This window comes from Conger conger, chromosome 1 (assembly GCF_963514075.1).
Source record: "Conger conger chromosome 1, fConCon1.1, whole genome shotgun sequence".
NCBI lineage: Eukaryota > Metazoa > Chordata > Actinopteri > Anguilliformes > Congridae > Conger > Conger conger.
In genome coordinates, this window is record NC_083760.1 from 46565080 (window position 1) to 46586818 (window position 21739).

A 21739-nucleotide genomic window follows, 5' to 3' on the forward strand; every position below is an offset into this window, starting at 1 on the left:
GACTTCTACTGCTGTAGCCTATCCACTTAGAGTTATGATACGTTGTGTGTTCAGAGATGCTCTTCTGCATACCACTGTTATGTGTGCTTATTTGCGTTACTGTGACCTTCCTCTCCTCTGACGTCTCATTAACAAGGTGTTTCTGGCTGCAGAGCTGCTGCTCACTGGATTTTGATGTTTTTAGTTTTTTGCACCATTCTTTGCCAGGCGGTTACCAGGCGGTTCAATTAATAGTTGATAGGTCATTATACATATGTATTAAAAATAAAACCCTTGGCTGAGAATGTTGCTTACATTGAAGAATCTATTTGGCCCTCTAGCTAACTGGTAACTCACCATTTCTTCTATGTCATCTACAGGCAAAAAGTTGTTCATTGATGATAAATTCTTGGTTGAATTGAGTTCCCAACCAAAGGTTTGGTTTTTATAGCTAGCATGCATAACAATGCATGATTTAAAAGTATAGTTGGCGTCATTCTTTTCCATTTCAATGATGTCTGAAACGCATTTCTTCAGTCAAATCCTAAGGAGACGCCCATTGTCTGCCATCAACATTGCATTTGCATATTAAGTTGCATATGATCACAAACTACTTTTAAAAGATTAAACACTCAGTGGCATTTTTCTGTGTCGCTAAAGCTAGCTGCCTAGCCTAGTGAACTCACTTTGTTAGTTTATTACACTTCATATACACAAACATAGCAGTTGATTTAGCTGTACGTTTTCTGTTTATATATGCCGACCTAGCTGGTCTCTTTTTAGGTGCCCTTGCTTTACTGTACAGTTTCAGAAATTTGAATGCTTGCCACTTTAGACATTACATTAAATTACATTAATGGCATTTGGCAGACGCTCTTATCCAGAGCGACGTACAACAAAGTGCATACCCATAAACAGGGATAAGTGCGCTGAAAGACCCTAGAGGGAAGTACAACAAACCGCAACATGCAAATGTATGAACATACCCCTTAACTAGCCAAACACTGCTTACCTAGCCAAACTAAAACATCCTGATACACAGAAAGTAAATCACAGAAAGACAAGGAGGTAGGGAGGGACAGGGAGAGGTGCTGCTTGAAGAGGTGCGTCTTCAGTTTGCGCTTGAAGATGGGAAGAGATTCTACAGTTCTGACCTCAACGGGGAGTTTGTTCCACCACCGTGGAGCCAGAACAGACAGTAGTCGTGAGCGTGAGGTGGAAATTCGGAGAGGGAGGTGCCAAGCGGCCTGTGGAGGTTGAACGAAGAGGTCTGGCAGGGGTGTAGGGTCTGCTGATTTTTTGGAGGTAAGCTGGGGAAGACCCCTTAACTGCTTGGAAGGCTAGCACCAATGTTTTGAATTTGATGTGAGCCATGACAGGCAGCCAGTGGAGGGAAGTAAGCAGGGGGGTGACGTGAGTATCTGGGAAGGTTGAAGACCAGACGAGCTGCTGCATTCTGGATAAGTTGGAGGGGTCTGATGGCGGACGCTGGGAGGCCAGCCAAGAGGGAATTGCAGTAGTTCAGGCGGGACAAAACCATCGCTTGGACCAGGAGCTGGGTCGAGTAGGGGGTGAGAAAGGGCGGATTCTCTGTATGTTGTATAGGAAGAACCTGCATGACCGGGTCACCGTCGCAATGTTCACGGAGAGGGACAGTCTGCTGTCCATCACCACACCGAGGTTCCTTGCCCAGGGTGATGGCGTAAGTGTGGTATCCCCGAGGGAAATGGAGAGATCCAGATGGGGAGAGGTACTAGCAGGGATGAATATCATTTCAGTCTTACCTGGGTTGAGCTTTAGATGGTGGTTGTCTATCCAGCTCTGGATGTCACTTTACGAGTGTAAAGCGAAAAAAGAAGCGGGCCTCGGACTGGGGAACTCCTGTGGCAAGGGGCCGTACAGCCCAGGCAACCTGGAAGGAGCGACCAAAGAGGTAGGACTCAATCCAGTCTAGGGCTGTGCCACAGATCCCCGTTGCTGACAGGGAGGACAGGAGGATGGAGTGATCCACAGTGTCGAAGGCAGCAAAGAGATCTAGAAGAATGAGGACAGAGGAGAGCGGCATGGAGTGATTCACTGACGGAGAGGAGCGCGGTCTCCGTCGAGTGACCAGATCTGAAGCCAGAGTGATGGGGGTCTAGCAGGTTGTTGTTAGAAAAGAAAGGAAAGGTGACTAGAAGCGGCTCGTTCTATGGTTTTAGATAGAAAAGGAAGAAGAGATACCAGGCGGTAGTTCTGGATGATGGAGGGATCCAGAGTAGGCTTTTTTAGCAGCGGGGTGATTTGGGCCCTCTTGGAGGATGATGGAAAACAGCCAGAAGACAGGGAGGAGTTGACAAGGGAGGTGACACATGGGAGAATGTCAGGTGTGATAGTCTGGAGAAGAGAAGAGGGGATAGGGTCAAGGGCACAGGTTGTAGGGCGGTGGGAGAGCAGGAGTTGAGAAACATCAGAGTCTGTAAGGGTAGAGAAAGTGGAAAAGGAAGGGATGGGCCAAGAGGGGGGGGGAAGGGCACAGAGAGGGGGGCGGTGGTTGTAAAGGATCTGCGGATGTCTGTGACCTTCTCATCAAAAAAATCAGCAAAGTCTTCAGCAGCGAAGGAGGACTGAGGTGGAGGAGGCAGTGTGCTGAGGAGAGAGGAGAAAATAGAGAATAGTTTCCGGGGGTTAGAAGTGGAGTTCTGAAAACGGACAGTCAGTGTCAGTGAGACTTAGACTGGCTGCTTGCTGCTAGATCGTTTTATGCCTGATTTATGTAAGAATTGTGTCTCCCCATGATAAGTCTATGGACAATTCATTCTGGAAATGTAGATTTTTAATAAATAAATTTAATTTTATAAACTATATGGTCATGGCATAGTGGTCTTGTGCAGGAATCCATTGGATTAAAATTTTTGCAGAAGAAAAAGTCAATTTTGTATTCTAAATTTTTAGGGAGTAGCCATAACACAGAAATGGTGCACCATAGCTATGTATGCCCAAATAAGTAGTTGGCGAGCCCATTACATTGTAATGGACATGCAAAATGGCAATGAGATATTGAGGTTCAAATTTTGCTATTTTCAATGGAAGCTAATGCAAACATATAGTGACCTATAATGTTTGAAATGTTGTCTTTAAAATGACCTAGTTGAAAAGACCCAGGAAACATCAACCACCATATTTCAGAAGCAAGAGCGTACTGGTGAGCTCAGCAATGGCAAATGATCTGGTAGACCATGGAGGACCAGAATATTCTTTTGAAAAAAAATTCCTTTGTAACTGTTCAACAGATCAAGAATACTCCAGGGTGTAGACGTAGATGTCTCAAAGAACTATCAAGAGAAGACTACGTAAGCATAACCTCAGAAGTGTTACACACTAATGAGATGAAAAACAACATGTACCAGTGATGGAAAGAGGAAAGTGTGGAGAAAACAGGAACTGGCTCGCTTGGATCACATGGTTAGCTAGGCATGTATCAATTAATAGAAATGTACTGTATATCCCTTATCATGATTTGCTAACCCAATAAAGAAGCATATGAATGCTGCTTGGGAAAACATTACAATTAGCCACTTGTGCATTCTTGTAAAGGACAAGGTTGAGAGACAGCTCAATTTAGCCTGCCGTGCAGATTACAAATCCTGGGGGGTATATAGTAATCCTCCTTCATGATATATACCCCCCAGGAATTGTAATCTGCAAAGCAGGCTATGTTGTGCTTTCCCTCAACCTTACCCTATACAAAAATAAAAAGCATGTTCGCAGTGTGAAAGAAGAAATCACATTTTTCAGCACACACCTGTTATCATAAGAAATGCAGTAGTTTTAATCATGGAACAAGAAACAACACACAGTTTATGTTAACAAAAACAGAATTTGAATGGTCAGTTTACCATGTGATATCGATATCATTGGTTTTATAGTAGACACAAATATGAAGCCAAGCTGACTAAACTTCCATATCTGGCCCCAAAAAAGATTAGACATCTAAGAAAACATTAAAATAAAGAATGGACAAATTAACCAAAATTCACCAAAAAAGGAGGATTTGTTGGCTGTGCTAAAAGACAACATTGGCTTTTGCTATCAATGGTATTTCCCAACACCAAACACCATTTTTTCTTTCCAAGGAAGCTACGGCGAGAACATACAAAAGTTGTTTTTAACAGGATTAGAAACCGAAAACAAAGTAATGGGGAAAGATCATGCTTATGTTAGAAGGTCAGTGAGGTTTTAGCTTAAGTAGGCCTATGGCCCTGAGGAGCTTCCCCTAGGGGTAGTTGGGTTGATTTTGTGGCTGAGGTGGAGAGGCTGCAGGATAGCCAACTTGTCCTTGGCTCTGATAGGGGAGATAGGGCATGTTGTACTGACCATAGGGAAAGGGGCTCCAACCCATGGGCATCGGGAAGAACCTGCATGAATGAGAACAATCATTATCAAAGTGGTCCGAAGTGGTCTGCGAACTGCCTATCTGCCAATAATGAATTTTGTCAGAGCTAATACAAAATCTTGAAGGGGAATTTTAGTCTGAGAAGGGTCTTCACTGTTGTAAAGTGTGTAAGGGTACTTACCCAGGGTATCCCTGATAGGTTTGATATGGAGGCCCTTGTGCTTGCGATGTCAACCCAGGCGTTCCCACAGATGTGGTGGAACTGGTTTGGTCTGTGCCAGGGCTGGCGGCAGGGGTAGAGCTAGCTTGGGGTTGGGAAGTGCTGGAGGGTGGGGCAGATTTGGCTGCTAGTGGGATGGATGGTGGTGGAGGCCTGGGTGGTGGGGTGGGCTTGTTCTGTGACTGCAGGACAGAAAATGAGCTCCAGATGAAAGAATAATACACACTACAGAACACACAGTAAGTACAGGGTGAGCTTGAAACTGGGGCTGTGCTCCAATACTTCATTTGAAAACTTCATTCAGGAAGAACACACCGAACTACACTACATATATACACTACAACGACTAGGGTTGGTGCATTTTCTATTGTACATGGAAAAATAGTGCCCAGATGATTTGCGTCAGTAAAACAGAATTTGTTGTTTTGCAATTCAGAAAATATGCAAATAATTTGCAAAACACACTTGGATTGGGTTTTTGCAAGTCACATATGCTTACAATGCACTTGTAAATAATATTGGCACTAAATCCTCTCCAGAGTACAGAATTATTGGCACCCTTGATAAACATGCGCAAAAAGTGCTTGTAAGCTGAGAAATATTGACATAAAGTAGTGGACTTTATTAATAATTCAATGGAATTCACCAAAGTCTAACATTTTTTTTTAAATAAAAAATGTGCTTCCCCCAAAAAACTGGTTCCACGGTTATTGACACCCCTGGTTTAATACTTTGTGCAAACACCCCTGGCCAAGATGACATTTTCCTATAATTTCCTATAAGTATAGAGATTTTTGACCAGTTTTCATGCAGAACTTTTCAGAATCATTTATATCCTTGGTATACCCCCCTCTTCAGTTCAAATCACAGATTTTCCATGGGATTTAAATCTGGAGATGGAGATGGCCATTGCAGAACATGGTATTTAACCATTTCTGTGTGGATTTTTATAAATGCTTGGAGTCATTGTGCCATTGATCTTAAATAGTGCCCCTGGACCACTGGCAGCAAAACATCTCCAAAACATCAGTGACCCACCACCGGATTTGACAGTTGGTAAGAGGTGCTTCAGCTTGTATGCATTCAATTTTGCCGCCAAACATGTCGATGGTGTTTATGGCCAAAACGTTAAATTTTGGTCCCATCTGACCACAGCATTAATTTCCAATCATAATTGCAATGAGGTTTAGCAAACTGAAGATGCTTGTTTTTGTTTATTGTGATCTCCATCTTTCCTAATGGCCTTATTCACAACTTTCTGTGGTGTCCGCTAGGAACAAATAAAAGGAAAAATCAGGTTGTTTCCTCTTGGAGATGGAGCAGCGTGAACACTGCAAGTTTATTTGCTTCTGAACCAAAGTTCTGTAATAATAATTATTTGTTATTTAGTTGACACTTTTATCCAAAGGGATTTACAGTTGATTAGACTAAGCAGGGGTCAATCCTCACTGGAGCAATGTGGGGCTAATGACTCAAGGCTGTGCACATCTTATTGAGGCTACGCCGGGGCTTGAACGACCAACCTTCCAGGTCCCAGTCATGTACCGTAGCCACTAGGCTACTGGCTGCCCCATGCTGTTTGCTGAACTCAGCCATTTTCTGTGAAGAAGTGCACAGAACAAAGCTACTGGAAGAAAGTAAACACTCCTTCCGGTTTGCCTACCCAGAAATGTGAGATAAGCCCATTAAATTACTGATTTACATTACATTATTGGCATTTTGGCAGACGTTCTTATCCAGAGCGACATACAGTTGATTAGACTAAGCAGGAGACAATCCTCCCCTGGAGCAATGCAGGGTTAAGGGCCTTGCTCAAGGGCCCAACGGTTGTGCGGATCTTATTGTGGCTGCACCGGGATTAGATTTGAGGAAGTCACAGGCAGGGCAGTAAGAGTGGTCCTTACATAGACAGTTCTGGGTGCAGGAGTAGGTCTGCTCGGGGTGCTGGCGCTGGCCTGGTTCGTTGTGGCTGGGGGGATGGAAGGTGCACTAGGCTCCTGTGCAAGTGTTAGCTGGATCTCCCTGTGGAAGGCACACAAGATGGATCACTCATCCATTCAAACTACATGACAGCTTGAAAATGTAACTGGTCAAGCTGGTTATGAAGCTGGTCAGGCTGCATATGAGCTGGTCAACCAGTTAGTGCAAGGCAGCTTGTCAGAGCTGGTAGCCGGTCAACCAGCTAAGCCATGTCGAGCTGGGAGCTGGTCTGAACTGATCAACCAGCTACCAGCTGTTTCAAAGCCTAGATTGAGCTGTTTTTTTCAGCAAGGCACAGACAGATGCACAGCAATCAACCCCCCTACATGACAACTCATCCAGATCCACCCACCATCTTCACACATACAACCAGACCCAGACACCAGACTCAAATACGTAATTGTTTTTAAAAACTTCTGTGTTCGATTCAGCTTGCCTGGTGCAATCAAGCCAACCAAGGCCAACCACCATGAGATGGGATTTGCACTTTTTGAGAGTATTTCATACACCAGACATAGTATCAATAAAGCATAGCAAAGTATTTGAATCCAAAACAATTACGTATTTCAACTGTTTTTTTCAGCAGGGCACAGACAGATGCACAACCATCACCCTAGCATGACAACTCATCCAGATCCACCCACCATCTTCACACATACACCTTCAGATAAGGGCATGGAAAAAATCACATAAGGACCTTAGTCAGAATGATGTATCGGTAGGAAATTACACACAAAGCCAAAGAGTGCTGATGAGTAAACTGGGATTAACATTGCAATTGGTTGAAGATGCTGTAATGCTGTTTGACAAACAGTAAAAATGGGAGGATTACCAGGTTCCAAAGGTTGTAAATGCATCACCAGGACAGTGACACAGGACAGAGTCACGTTTCATGCACTGCAATTCATCTCACCAAGGAGTAGCACTCACTTCATCAAATCATCCTGCTCTGTTTTTCGTGCAAAAACTATATCGCTGCAGTTGTTCTGGAATTTCAGTAGGACTACTGTGAGGTCAGCGTAGAACTGAGGGGGAGAGCAGAATCTTAAGTTAGATAAAAAACAGAACATACAGCTGATTCTGACTGTGTTCATTCCTCAACTGTGTTCTCCGTGTTCACTCCTCAGTGTGTTCACTCCTCACTGTATTCACTCCTCACTGTTTACTGTGTTCACTCCTCACGGTTTCCTGTATTCACTTCTCACTCTGTTTACTGTGTTTACTCCTCACTGTGTTCTCCGTGTTAACTCCTCAGTGTGTTCACTCCTCACTCTGTTTACTGTGTTTACTCCTCACTGTGTTCTCTGTGTTCACTCCTCAGTGTGTTCACTCCTCACTGTTTACTGTGTTCACTCCTCACTCTGTTTACTGTGCTTACTCCTCACTGTGTTATCCGTGTTCACTCCTCAGTGTGTTCACTACTCACTGTTTACTGTGTTCACTCCTCATTGTGTTCATGGTGTTCACTCCTCACAGTATTTACTCCTCACTGTGTTCTCTGTGTTTACTTTTCACTGTGATCACTCCTCACTCTGATCACTGTTTACTCTTCACTGTGTTCACTCCACACTGTGTTTATTGTGTTCATTCCTCACTGTGCTCACTGTGTTTACTTCTCACTGTGTAAACAGATCACCAGGCATAGTGGCACACTGGACATGACACTCAACCATACTTAAACCAGGGGATTCAGCAGTTCCAAACGAACTCAAGATTCACTATTGTGCACAGATTCATCACAGATGGAAAGCTAGGTCTAATTTGATGACCTTTCTCAAAAGAATGTTTGCAATGGTTCTGAATGGCCCAATTCATAAAGGTGCCTGCCCACCATGAACACAGGCCTGGTATTCAGTGCACCAGATAAGAGGCAGCTTGTTGTATTTCTCTGTATATAGGCTATTTGCTAGCTAGCTACATTAACAAGCTTGCTAGCAAACCTGAACGGAACAGCTTTTGTGAAAGTTGCAAACACAGAACATAGGAAGGCCTGGCAACATGCACTGCCCAGTAACAGTTATTGTTGAGCATTCATTCACAAGAATGCTGATGACTTAAACCCATCATACTTGAAGTTGCAACCAGTGTTAATTTTGATTTCAAAGTCAGCCATTGAGTTACTGCTGCTTAGGCACCTCCTAGAGGCCCCAAAATGTCTATGGACTAGGCAACCCATGCCCACCTTGGTGCCCTCCCGTAGGCTGGTGGAGATCTCCATGTAACTGTCATAAGCCGATGCCAATTTCATCATCACTTCCTCCCTCTGCATGGACTCTGTGCTTGTCTGCTTCATACCGGAGAACTTCTGATGCAACGTCTGTCAGACAGAACCGCACTGCATTACGTTGTTGCCAAACACCTTTTCATTATGAATAATGTCATTCAGTAAACTTCCACTCAAACCAAGCATATTTCATAATTCATATAATCTTAATTTTCATACTGTGGAGGAAAATGCCCAAACTTTGCTACCAAGCAGCATAATATTAATCTGGTGTCTTGACAATTTCACTTGTTTTTCCACAATTTTCACATATTCTGTGACTAAATTATATTTATATTTATGACAATGTGCCTCACTAGGGCATAAATTCATAACTTTTTAGAGTATAGTAATGCAGCCATGTGGTGTCACTGCATTACCCACCTGAACAGTCATGTGGTGTCATGGTAGACCCCACCAGCACAGCCATGTGGTCTCACTGTGGACCCCGCCTGCACAGCCATGTGGTCTCACTGTGGTACCCACCTGTACATGCATTTCCCCTGGTGTAGAATCCAGCTATGACCAGCTTGAAATGATCAGCTACCAGCTGTTTCAATACATAGCTTGAGTGGGTAAAACCATGTTGAGTATGGAGCTGGTCTGAACTGGTCAACCAGCTACCAGGTGTTTCAAAGCCGAGCTCAAGCTGTTTTTTTCAGCAGGGTCTCACTGCGGTACCCACCTGCACATTGGTTAGAAGCTCCTGCTGGGTCTGGAGGCTCTTCTGCACCTCCTGTGAGTATCCCCCATAGGTGCTCTCCAGCTGACGGGTAGACAGGGCCTCCTCACTGATGGTGCCATCCTGTGCCAGGGCACTCAGGAAGGTCGCAGTCATATCGAACTGCGCCGACCTGATGCCACTCTCGATTCGCTCTCGCTCTTTTTTCATCTCGTCCAGATGGTCCAGCTGTGTCCGCAGGTCGCTCACCACCTGGGGAGCACACAGCCAATGGCATCAGAGAAAGCACGTAACTGCCCCTGGGATTGGCCTCCTTAGCACTTAAGGCCAGATTTATGAAGGAAACAGTCACAACGCAACATCGCTCTGTTGCTACTCTTATGTGGTTTTAGATACCAACACATTAATGACCGATTTACAAAGACTGTTACTAATTATGCAGTCAAATAAATGAAATGCCCTCATTTGCCATTTTGCACTAGGAGATGCCCATAAAAAAGGTTAGAAATAATATGGCATGCTTACATGTCCAGATTACAAGGCATTTAGAAATAGATAAGGAGTGACATAGTGAGGGAACTAAAAAAGATAACAAATTACAGATCAATAAATATTTTAGTGATAAACGACATGGTTAGATTCCCGGTCCTGCCAAAAAGCCAAGTTTGGCCGGCTTTCGTGGAGCGGCATAATTGGCTCCAGGGGAGGGACTTGGCAGGGTTAGTGGGATGACCGCATACAATGCCCCGAGTGCCTTGGAGTACTGGTCTAATTGAGACGAGACAGCTTGGAGAAGGCGTGTCTCTCAGGGTTGCAAGATCCTACTAGGCTGCCGAGGGATGGGGTTGTAAGGTGGTGTATCCCCAGCTAGCACTAATTGGATTAGATAGGGTATAATTGGCTACCAAATTATGAGAAAAAGGAAAAAATTTTAACAAATTCTTAATAAAAAAAAAGTAAATAAAAAATGATAAACCACATATAGCTATAGCTTCATGCCGTATTACAGCATAGGAATCCAATGCCTATGCAGAGTTTAATTAATGGCAAAATTAATTATTTTGGAAAGGCCTCTAATAAAACAAACAGTAGTGGAAGTAGAGAACAGTTGACAAGATGATACGCAGCATACAAAAGAAAACCTTCACGAGGGAAAAAGACACCAGTGATGGTCCAAAAGGAAATTATATCACCACCAATAGAACAACAGGTGGAATATTCCTGCAAAATTAGCAGGTTGTGGAAGGAATAAACATGGATGAACTGAACATGGACAAAAGGCCACAGAGCATCGGAAGGTGAAACTGTAGTTCTCAATTCATTATATACTCTGCTGAAAGCATACATACTTAAATTCCATACTGCACTTTTATACTAACTATAGCCAATGACAATACACGTCTTGCATGCTTACAAAGATAATTTCATATAGGCTACTAGTAAATATTAGTAGCCTACTGTCTCAGCCTAGTGGTGGGTGGTTCAGTGGGTTAAGGGAGGAGTCTCAGCCTAGTGGTGGGTGGTTTAGTGGGTTAAGGGAGGAGTCTCAGCCTAGTGGTGGGTGGTTTAGTGGGTTAAGGGAGGAGTCTCAGCCTAGTGGTGGGTGGTTTAGTGGGTTAAGGGAGGCGTCTCAGCCTAGTGGTGGGTGGTTTAGTGGGCTGAGGGAGGAGTCTCAGCCTAGTGGTGGGTGGTTCAGTGGGTTAATGGAGGAGTCTCAGCCTAGTGGTGGGTGGTTTAGTGGGCTGAGGGAGGAGTCTCAGCCTAGTGGTGGGTGGTTTAGTGGGCTGAGGGAGGAGTCTCAGCCTAGTGGTGGGTGGTTTAGTGGGTTAAGGGAGGAGTCAGTCCCCAGTGGTGGGTGGCGGCTACAAACCTCGCTGCCCTGCAGGGTCTTGGCAGGGTGAGCAGAAGGGATGGCGGCTCTGAGCTCAGCCTCAGACTTGCAGAGCAGGGCTATCATCGGGCTGTGGATGGCGTACCGCTCAGGCAGCAGACTGTCCGACTTCTGCGTATTATCCAGAAGGCTGTTAAAGTTCATTCCGTCTGGAATACAGTGCAAACAAAATAACACACTGTTGCTTCATGACAAAAAAACAAAACATTCATGTCTGATATTTTACAAATATTCAGATAAATAAATAGCATGAATAACACAATTAAATTAAGAATTAAACCAGATGCGACGAGCCTATGATTGCATAAAGTCCAACCTTGGTAGACAAATCATACTTGGTGTATGTTGAACCTACACCAAGTTCAATATGAATATTGTGATGAAAATATCAGTTTATTAAAGATCGCCAGCATGCACACATCCAGTTTAGTGAGTTGCTGGGCTGAAAAGCACATAAATGAAAAGATGGAAGCCGACACGGATATGCTCCTCACACAGACAACAATTCGATCCCAGTGGATTTTCACCAGGTCTACAATATCAGTTTAACCTTAAATTAACATGTTTTGGAAAATAATTGCCCTTATTTGCAATTTTAATGTGATAAACCGACTGTTTTTGTGGCTTTTAATCATCCGCATTTTACCATCCTCTATGATAAGAGCAGGATCCCTATGGAACCTATGGAACAGTTTAATTGTTTACATGTATGGAGTTATGGTTGATTTGGTGCTAGTTTGAACTCACAGAATTCTGACTGATAGCCAAGTCAATATTTTCATACAGGGATCAGTAAAGGCTAATAACACGCTAGCACTTAGTTCTTGTAGGTTTCACCACTGCTATGAAGTTAAAAAGTGCACAAACCATTCTAAAGCTCCATTTTGCCCTCCCTAACTAAAGACACCAAATTTTCTAATTGTATGGCTTGCTAGGTAAGAAAAGCAGCCAGGAAGCCTTGGCAAAGCTACTGCCGCTTATGGTGACAGGCCACATTTGGCAGTGGTACGATTTGTGACAAAACTGTTTAAATGTGAGTTGTCAAACACAGATGGGGCAGGGCTTAAGCTGGGTATACACTGCAATTTTTGCAATGATTCTGCAGTCACAGACAAAATGTCTAAATAGTAGAAGAATGTTTAGTCGTGAGCCAAAATCCTAGCCTCTGATGGAAGACTGGCAGTATCAGATATTTTAATATCTGTAATCAAAGGATGAAATCTCTGCTCTTATAATAGAATTCTTGGATCTTATCGCACAGTGTGACAGCAATGAAAGAGTGCTATGTGTATCATATTGTTGGGACTACGTCACACAATGTGACATGTACCAACATAAAAGACGGTCAATATTGCACAGTGTATAACCCACATTATAGAGAGAAATAAGGAGTGAAATAACACCGATGGGGCAGGGTTTACAGAGAGTGGGAGTGGTAAAACACAGATGGGGCAGGGCTTAAAGAGACTGGGAGTGGTAAAAAAACAAAAAACAAAAAACAGATGGGGCAGGGACTGGGAGTGACAGATTTGTGAAGAGGTAGAGCTTAGGCCATGGAAGCTTAAAAGGAGGGGCAGGGTCTGAGATCAGGGCAGACCTTACAGAAAATGGAAGCCGTACCTGTTCTTAAAGGCTTGTAAAGCTCCCCAGAGGGCGTTCTGTTCCAACGTTGGCCGAATTTGGCTCTGAGTTCACAATCTGTTGACTCCTCCACATTCAGCATTCTCAGCGCCTACAAAAGTGAGAACAACACTTTATGCTGTCACTGCTGGAGCAGTCTGTTGGAGAGGAATTTCACCTTTAAATTAACATTGGAGTGTATTAATAGTGGCTGTGTGCAACAGTGGGCTAGTTTAATAGTGGTTAATATTTTGGTATTAACAATGATGAGGTTAATAGTGGGGTCTGCTTAATACAGGTTTAGTGCTGTAAACAAGATTGTTATTAATAGATGTGGTCAAACGTGGGTGTGGGTACAGGTGTATGTGATTAATGGCTAATGAAACAGTAGACCAATAACAACACTGGCCTCGTCCAGGATCTCCTTGTTCCTCTGCAGCATGTCCGGCAGGTTTTTCATGAGGCCCTCAATGCTCTGTTGCCCCCCCTGCTGGATGATGGAGCGGGACTTTTCCAGGATGGATGGGGGTACGGAGTCTCCCGAGAAATCCTCTAGGGCAGCAGGAAGGTTCAGGGAGGCCAGAACTCTGAGAGAAGCAGGGTTACATCTTGGTTACGTCCTGGTACAGCTACTGCAGATGGCTGCAAGACTCTCTCATAGAGACTCACCCACTGCAGAGACTACTTGCCTCTCTTATAGACTCACCCACTGCAGAGGCTGCTAGACTCTTTTATAGACTCACCCACTGCAAAGACTAGTAGCCTCTCTCATAGAGACTCTCCCACTGCAGAGGCTACTAGCCTCTCTTATAGAGATTAACACTCTGCAGAGGCTGCTAGACTCTCTCATATAGACTCACCCACTGCAGAGACTACTAGCCTTTCTTATAGAGACTCACCCACTGCAGAGGCTACTAGCCTTTCTTATAGAGACTCACCCACTGCAGAGGCTACTAGCCTTTCTTATAGAGACTCACCCACTGCAGAGGCTACTAGCCTTTCTTATAGAGACTCACCCACTGCAGAGGCTACTAGCCTTTCTTATAGAGACTCACCCACTGCAGACGCTACTAGCCTTTCTTATAGAGACTCACCCACTGCAGAGGCTACTAGCCTTTCTTATAGAGACTCACCCACTGCAGAGGCTACTAGCCTTTCTTATAGAGACTCACCCACTGCAGAGGCTACTAGCCTTTCTTATAGAGACTCACCCACTGCAGAGGCTACTAGCCTTTCTTATAGAGACTCACCCACTGCAGAGGCTACTAGCCTTTCTTATAGAGACTCACCCACTGCAGAGGCTACTAGCCTTTCTTATAGAGACTCACCCACTGCAGAGGCTACTAGCCTTTCTTATAGAGACTCACCCATTGCAGAGGCTACTAGCCTTTCTTATAGAGACTCACCCACTGCAGAGGCTACTAGCCTTTCTTATAGAGACTCACCCACTGCAGAGGCTACTAGCCTTTCTTATAGAGACTCACCCATTGCAGAGGCTACTAGCCTTTCTTATAGAGACTCACCCACTGCAGAGGCTACTAGCCTTTCTTATAGAGACTCACCCACTGCAGAGGCTACTAGCCTTTCTTATAGAGACTCACCCACTGCAGAGGCTACTAGCCTTTCTTATAGAGACTCACCCACTGCAGAGACTACTAGCCTTTCTTATAGAGACTCACCCATTGCAGAGGCTACTAGCCTTTCTCATAGAGACTCACCCACTGCAGAGACTACTAGCCTCTCTCATGCTGCCGATGAGGCGGTTGACCATTTCTGCCTTTCTCTGGTTGTATATGCTCAAAGAATGCTGCACAGCCAGGGGTACCATCTTCTGGAATAAGTCTGAACACAGTCATTTATGTCAGCATATACTTTCAAAAAAAAGGAAAAAATATTCTGCTGATCTGACTCCTCAAACTGAGTAGAACAAACAATCTAAAAACAATTATCTAACAATCTATTCTTGATCTATTTCACAGATAAAATTAAAGACATCTCTGCTGCAACACCTTAATAATTAAACAAAATATAATGAGAGCCCACTTACAAGTGAGGAACTTTCTGACTGATACATTCATAAAAGTAAATGCCAAAATTACTTACTTCATCTTTTTTTCTCAACCCCAAATGTATTGAGTGTATTGCAAAGACAAAGGAATTGGCCTTGCTGTTCCAATACTTTTGGAGGGGACTGTATGCTGACTAACATCTATTGATATGCTTGTTGGACATGGATATATATCTTAAGCATAATTGAGACTAATAAGATCATGATGTTATATTATGATAGAAAATTACTAAATTCATCTCAGGCACATCAGTTCTTACCAGTAAACTTCTGGCTTATGGGCATCTGAATGGCTGTCGGCTTCACCAGGGAAGCCTTTCCAATGCGGTCCAGATCTTTTGTTTCTGGTACACGGTCATGGTAGATGAAATCGTTGTCTTTCTTTGCAGCCGACAAAGCACGAGTGATCTTGTCTGACAGATCCTTCACGTTGACATACTCATTATAGCGAGACGTTACTGTTTTCAACTGGCTTATTGCATTCTGAATGAATGGAAAAATATCAAATTAATATTTGATCAAGTCAAAATAAAACCCCAAAAAAAGCACTCACAAATGAATTAAACCTGGGTAATTATGGGTACCCTTAGTAACAATTTATCCTAGAGAAATTGGCAGCATGTTTAACTCTGTTAACTCTGTAGAGCTCAACAAATCATAAAGTAAATAAGCGCAAGTAGTGGTTAAGAATAGCCACTGTAGACCGAGGCTGCTAAACAAGCAATTTGTCAAAATAATTCTATTAGTCTCTCAAAATAAATATAAACATCACAATTAAAAGCTTAAATATTGCCTTTGTGTAAATTAAGGAAGCTAAGGAAGGACTACCAAACTGGAAAAACTCAAGAGTTTCAGAGTTTCCCCAAGTCCCTCACAAATTACTTAAATTATTGCAGAGAACTAGGTAGGTGACAATGCAGCTTTAGGTGCATCCATCCATTTCATCATCACATGTAATTCACTTACAGGTATATGCTATTGCCAATAAGAATGACATTGTTATCTCCAGAAAACGACATGGAAAAGTAACTTTTTAAAGAAAAGGTCAAAATTCATGCTGAGACTAAGACCGTTCCAAATGTCACCTGCAGCCGAGCAATCTCCTCCCCAAACTGTTGTTTCTGCTTAGCCAGGGTGGACTGGTGGTACTCAGCATAGGCCAGCATGACACAGTGCTTGGCGGCCAGGATCGAGGAAATCTCCTGGAAATAGGAACAGTGACCAGTGCAAAGTCCACTCACCACACCAACACAAATCATATTCAGGATAAGCGTAGAGGGAGAACACAACAAGAAATTAGAAGGTGAAGGGAGGTTAGTTCATATGGATTCCATTCCACTCTGACTACATGAAAATGCCTGCCGTGTGCTGTTGCAGCCAACAAAAACTTTTGCATGTGGCACAGACCGTCCAGCAAAATTCTGGCTGTCACTTTTTGGGCCCGTTGTTGGGCCTGAGGGCCTATGTACCCTATGTAACCTATGTGATAACATAAACACAATAGCTTTAACTGAGGCTCAACTGAGCCAGAACCCCGGAGCAAAATGGGCTAATGAAGTAACATGATGTAGCTACAGTAGGGTACTGAATGTGAATTAACCAGATTGAAGCAAAGGGCGTTTTGTCATACATAGGCAGCTGGCTGGCAAATTGTGGAGTGCATCTCGATAGCTTGTTCTATTCTGCAGCCTCAGAAATCTGGCACAATTTACACATTTATATTTTGCACAAGTCAACTATAGTGGACTACAGGAAATTTTAAATTAATAGTAAACCTTTTATGCTTACAATATAAAGCACATCAAGGACAATGATAGTTGAATAGAATAGTTGGTGGGACATATGGTGTGATGGCCAGGCTTATTAGCAAATAATTATTGTAAATAATTATGTAAATGCACATATATCTTTCAAAATTTAAAAAGATGAAGAAAAAGTATATGGCAAATGCATGTTACTTCTATTTGCAGTCATTTTAGCTGATCTGACATTCACCTGCAGTCACCTGATCCTGCCAGTATTTACATTTTAACTGTTTAAAAGAGAATTTGAGAGAGAGCCAAAAATATGTCAATTGCAGGAATTAATTAGCTTGAAATTAGTAAACATCAATCCTCATTTAACATTCTAAAAATGTTTAAAAACAATTATAACTATAATATTAAATTGCGAAATGAGAAACATTTACATTGAAGTCATTTAGCAGACGCTTTTAATCCAAAGCGATTTACAAGTGCATGAATTCTTCCATAAGTTTAAGCATCACATCCATAACTAGTAACACATGAAGAGCTGTTCTAAACAAAAAATACAGTCATCGTAAGTGCAATTTTATTTTTATATTTTTTAGACAAGAGGGATATCGGAAAGGGGGGGAGGAAATCAGGAGGGAGGACTAAGGTACAGTTTGAAAAGGTGTGTTTTTAGTCTGAGTTGAAATAGGGGGAGGGAAAATTGTGAATTACACTGGCATACCTTTGGTAGATTCTCTTTGGACTGGAACTGTCTGCAGGCTTCAGCATACAAATCTGCAGCCTGATTGGCTAGCTTTGCAATGACGGCACTTTTCATTTTATCTGTGAAGTGAATGAGTTTGTGTTTAAGACACAGAGATGTTAGTGTATGCCAGCTTCAAAAAATAGAATTGCAAGTATAACAGGTAAATGACTGAGCCAGAGCATATCTTTGAAAGACACACCCTTCCACAGTTAGTCATGTGCCGATTCTATTACCTCTCAAGGTGCATGTCATTGTATGAGCTAATCCTACTCAGAGGCATATTTCACAGGGTGTGAATATGGAAAAGAATAACACACACAGACACACACAGACACACAGACACACACACACACATACACACACACACACACACACACACTCACACACACACACACACACACACACACACACACACAGAACCTGCTGTGCCAGCCTTTAGTAATGCAAGCCATTAATCAGACAGAGGAAACAGCTGCAGCTTGGAGCTTAGAGATCTGCACAATCTACTGAATTTTAGGTTTTACCATCATCATTTAGTTTATGCATAATGAGTTACCAAACATGCCTAAACATAGCAACAGCCCCGGATGACTGTTTGCTTCCAACAAAATGCAACAAAACCTGAAAGCCTGCTTTGTTTGCATTCCAGTGGGTGTTCACAGAAACTGCATTGTGCTGTACTTCAGAAAAGACACCACATCACGGCATGAATTAACAAATGGTAAACAGCCTGTGGACAACCCCTAGAAGATGTTACAGAATGGCTACCTGGTGAACGGGTGCCTCCTCAGTTTTTGCCTGTGCACAATGAAGATCTGAAATCTGATCCTACACAGTAAAATGTTCAGTTTTACATAACTCTTACACAGCACATCTGTTCCCAACTGGACTACTCTGTTAAGAGTTTAATTAAATGAACACTGGCCACTTTGCTGTGTAAGGTGTTCGGGCTCCCTGTTACAAATGCACCTGTATTATTATTATTATTATTATTATTATTATTATTATTACATGTATTTGTAATGGGTAACCAAACACCAAACATGGCAAAAGCCCAGCATTACAACAGCACCAAAAATAGTAATTTACTTATATATTCTGTGGCTGGCTGTACGTGAAAATCAGTTGTCTTGTTACACAGAGGCCTGATTCCAGCCAGTTTATAGAGGTCTGGATTTGGCCAGGGCTCCAGTTAGTCTATTAAAGGCTGGATTTGTTTCAGGTTGAAGACAATCCGTTACAGTCTGCTATGAAGAAAATTGTAAATAGTAAAAATTGTTGTGTTTTGGGACAAATGTTTGTTGGGAAACCTGAGATCCAGCAGAAAAACAGTATCAACACAGAGCTCTGAACCAGCCAAACACCACCTTCTGCATCTCCATGGTGATAGTGTTACTACACTACCTGCAGTGGCTTTGAGGAAAACCACCTCCTGAGCTTGGGCCAGCATGATGTGACTCAGCACACTGGTGGTGTCCGGAGTGATGTCAGCAGTCGGCTCCTGGCTCAGAGCTGACAGAACTGTGGCCTTGATGTGAGAAAAGGCCCCACTGGCCAGCTGGGAATGACAGAGGCAGAGACAAACTGAACCATGGCCTATTACCAACTGGAAATGAGGGGAGCAGAATTATGTAAGATTGCATTGTATTTACCAGAGCTTTTATCTAAAGCGACAAACAAAAAAGTGCATACCAAGGTCATAGAATAAACTTCAGAACAGGTTGGATAAGGTACAAGTCACAGTCTAAACCACATGGTAGATAGGCCAAGTCTGTATGTAATAAGGTCAGGAAATACAGTACTGATACAAATACAAATTCAACAGTCCGAGATTAAAGTACAAAATACAACAAGGAGCTAAAGACTGAGACAGGTGAAAACGAAAAAGTCGCAATAGATTCGGGGACTCACAGAGGAATTCTGTGAGAAGAGGAACTGGTAGACTGACCTGGTAGAGTTTTGCCGCAGTTTTCAGACCCTCATCATTGTCCAGGTTCTGCTCAGAGGCAATCTGACTAGCCAGAGCTCCGATATTGAATAGCACACACGTCTTCTCATACCTGAGGTTGGCCAGGGCTGCCAGCAACACCATACACCACAGTCACAGCAAATAACAACACTTTAAATTAATCACCAGCACAAAGACAGCAGGTCTATAGTGTATTGCCTGGCTGTTAGATAACCCAGGAAGCACCTTCTCCCGTGTCAAGTTCACCCATGATTACTATCCATGTACCTACTAGCTGCCATATGGAATTCTTTGAGGGGTTGATTCTCTGTTGCATTCTCCTTTTGTGATGCTTCTCCAGGCTTTTACAGCAGCCTCTATCAGTTGATGTTTGTTTTGAGGGGTTTTCCCTTCAACCTTCCCTTGCTTCAGGAGGTGAAATGCATGCTCAACTGGGTAAAGTCCATTGTTGTGTTTTGGGTCATTGTCTTGCTGTATGAGGAAGTTCCTCCCAATTGGTTTGGACGCATTTCTCCGCAAGTTGGCAGACATAATGTTTTTGTAGACTTCTGAATTCATCCTGCAGCTACCAACATTAATAAAGATTAGTGAGCCCACTCCAGATGCAGCCATGCAAGCCCAGGCCATGACACTTCCTCCACTATGCTTTACATGTTTTGGATCATGAACAGATCCCTTCTTTCTCCACACTTTGGTCTTTCCATCACTTTTGAAGAGGTTAATCTTGGTCTCATCAGTCCATAAAACATTGTTCCAGAAATTTTGTGGCAAACTTTACTTTGCAAATTGTAATCTCGCATTCTAATTTTGACTATTGATGACTGGTTTGCATTGTGCGGTATAGCCTCTATATTGCTGCTTTTCTTCTTCGAATGGATGATTGCGATACCTTCACCCCTGCCCAGTGGAGATTGTTTGTGATGTCACTGACTGATGTTTTGGGGGGTTTTTTCACCGTTATCTCAATGTTTTCTACTGTTTTTTTCCTTGGTAGACCTGTTCAATGTAAGTTGCTCAGTATGCCAGTGGGTTCTTTCTTTTTCAGGACATTCCAAGTTGTTGTACAAGCTATCCCCAACTGACTGTTGCCTAAAATTGTGATTGAGAATGTTCTAGTTTACTAGCAAACGATGTTAGCATTTAATAAAATGTGTGCATGTGTGCATGCTACCCTGTGTGAGGTTTACCTAGCCGCCATTAAAACGTTGTACTGTGTTGAAACCTGACTGCTTGATCTCGTGTTTCCTGAGCAATAAAACCATTGAGCTTGGTCTGTCAGTTTCATACCACGTTATGTTTGTGTCAGAAGAGGGTATGAAGCTGATTGAGGAGATCAAAGAATTTGTCATCAATACGTGACACAAGACCAAGGATGTAAGCCGGATCCAAGCAGTTTGATGTTCCTGCAGGCATAGATAGTCTGTGAAGCAAGAAAACGCAAAGGGGGCTCTCTGGGAACTGAGATTTGCGTTCCCGGACTTGCCCGATGGAGCAAGGGAACCCAGTCATGTACCTTAACCACTATGCTACAGGCCGCTGCCACACAATTTGTGTGCCCCGTGCAAGGACTGAGATGTATACGTTTCTAATAATGATCCTCACTATTTCGTAGAGTGTAAAATCCCTAAGTTGTTTGGCGGCCTGTGCGAGGACCCTACACACAGAACCATAGTTATAGAAAAGGTGTCTAAAAGCATAAAATGTACTTGTGAATGCTGTCACGGTGCAGGAACCTGGTTTAACCAGTTTGGTGCGACAGACACGGTGGTGAAAGAGAAACTACAGTCACTCTCCTGTCTGGGATCTGCAATATGCCTACAGCCAATCGGATATGCAAGGAAGACAAACCATCTCCTCCCTACCTGATAAGCTGTTGACCTAACAAACACAGGCCTAATACTTGCCTACCCTATCGGCACCCAGTAGGGCTGTGGTCGTTATTTGGTAGCACTGGACGGCAGTATTGGAAGGTTCTGAAACAGTACTGCAGCACTGTTCTACTGATGAAGATGAAGATATACTTTATAGAACCCTGTGGGGTAATTTGTCCTCTGCATTTGACCCATCCTAGTTACTCAGAGGCAGTGGGCAGCTACAGTGCAGCACCCAGGAAGGTTGAGGAGTTTAGGGCCTTGCTCAAAGGCCCAACAGCTGTGCAAAGAAATTTGTTCAAACCACTAGAGCAAGAATGAA

The 21739-nt window shown here is 43.1% G+C and overlaps 1 protein-coding gene across 2 annotated transcripts in view; it reads right to left on the bottom strand.

The window, feature by feature from the left end:
• Nucleotides 1–3766: 3766 nt before the first annotated feature.
• Nucleotides 3767–21739, bottom strand: part of LOC133137862 (programmed cell death 6-interacting protein-like) — a 32786-nt gene continuing 14813 nt past the window's right edge. Inside the window, exons 4-18 of one of the 2 annotated variants that reach the window (XM_061256254.1) lie at nucleotides 19526–19653; nucleotides 18982–19135; nucleotides 17554–17654; nucleotides 16164–16280; nucleotides 15339–15561; nucleotides 14729–14852; nucleotides 13420–13597; nucleotides 13011–13122; nucleotides 11370–11539; nucleotides 9503–9751; nucleotides 8737–8871; nucleotides 7485–7579; nucleotides 6479–6596; nucleotides 4536–4756; nucleotides 3767–4376 (exon numbers count right to left, since the gene is read on the bottom strand). In XM_061256254.1, the coding sequence (XP_061112238.1) occupies nucleotides 4235–4376; nucleotides 4536–4756; nucleotides 6479–6596; nucleotides 7485–7579; nucleotides 8737–8871; nucleotides 9503–9751; nucleotides 11370–11539; nucleotides 13011–13122; nucleotides 13420–13597; nucleotides 14729–14852; nucleotides 15339–15561; nucleotides 16164–16280; nucleotides 17554–17654; nucleotides 18982–19135; nucleotides 19526–19653 (2267 nt within the window). In that variant the 3' untranslated portion in view covers nucleotides 3767–4234. Of the gene's footprint in view, nucleotides 4377–4535; nucleotides 4757–6478; nucleotides 6597–7386; nucleotides 7580–8736; nucleotides 8872–9502; nucleotides 9752–11369; nucleotides 11540–13010; nucleotides 13123–13419; nucleotides 13598–14728; nucleotides 14853–15338; nucleotides 15562–16163; nucleotides 16281–17553; nucleotides 17655–18981; nucleotides 19136–19525; nucleotides 19654–21739 lie in introns of those variants that run through there. The other variant, XR_009709633.1, reaches the window with a different exon arrangement.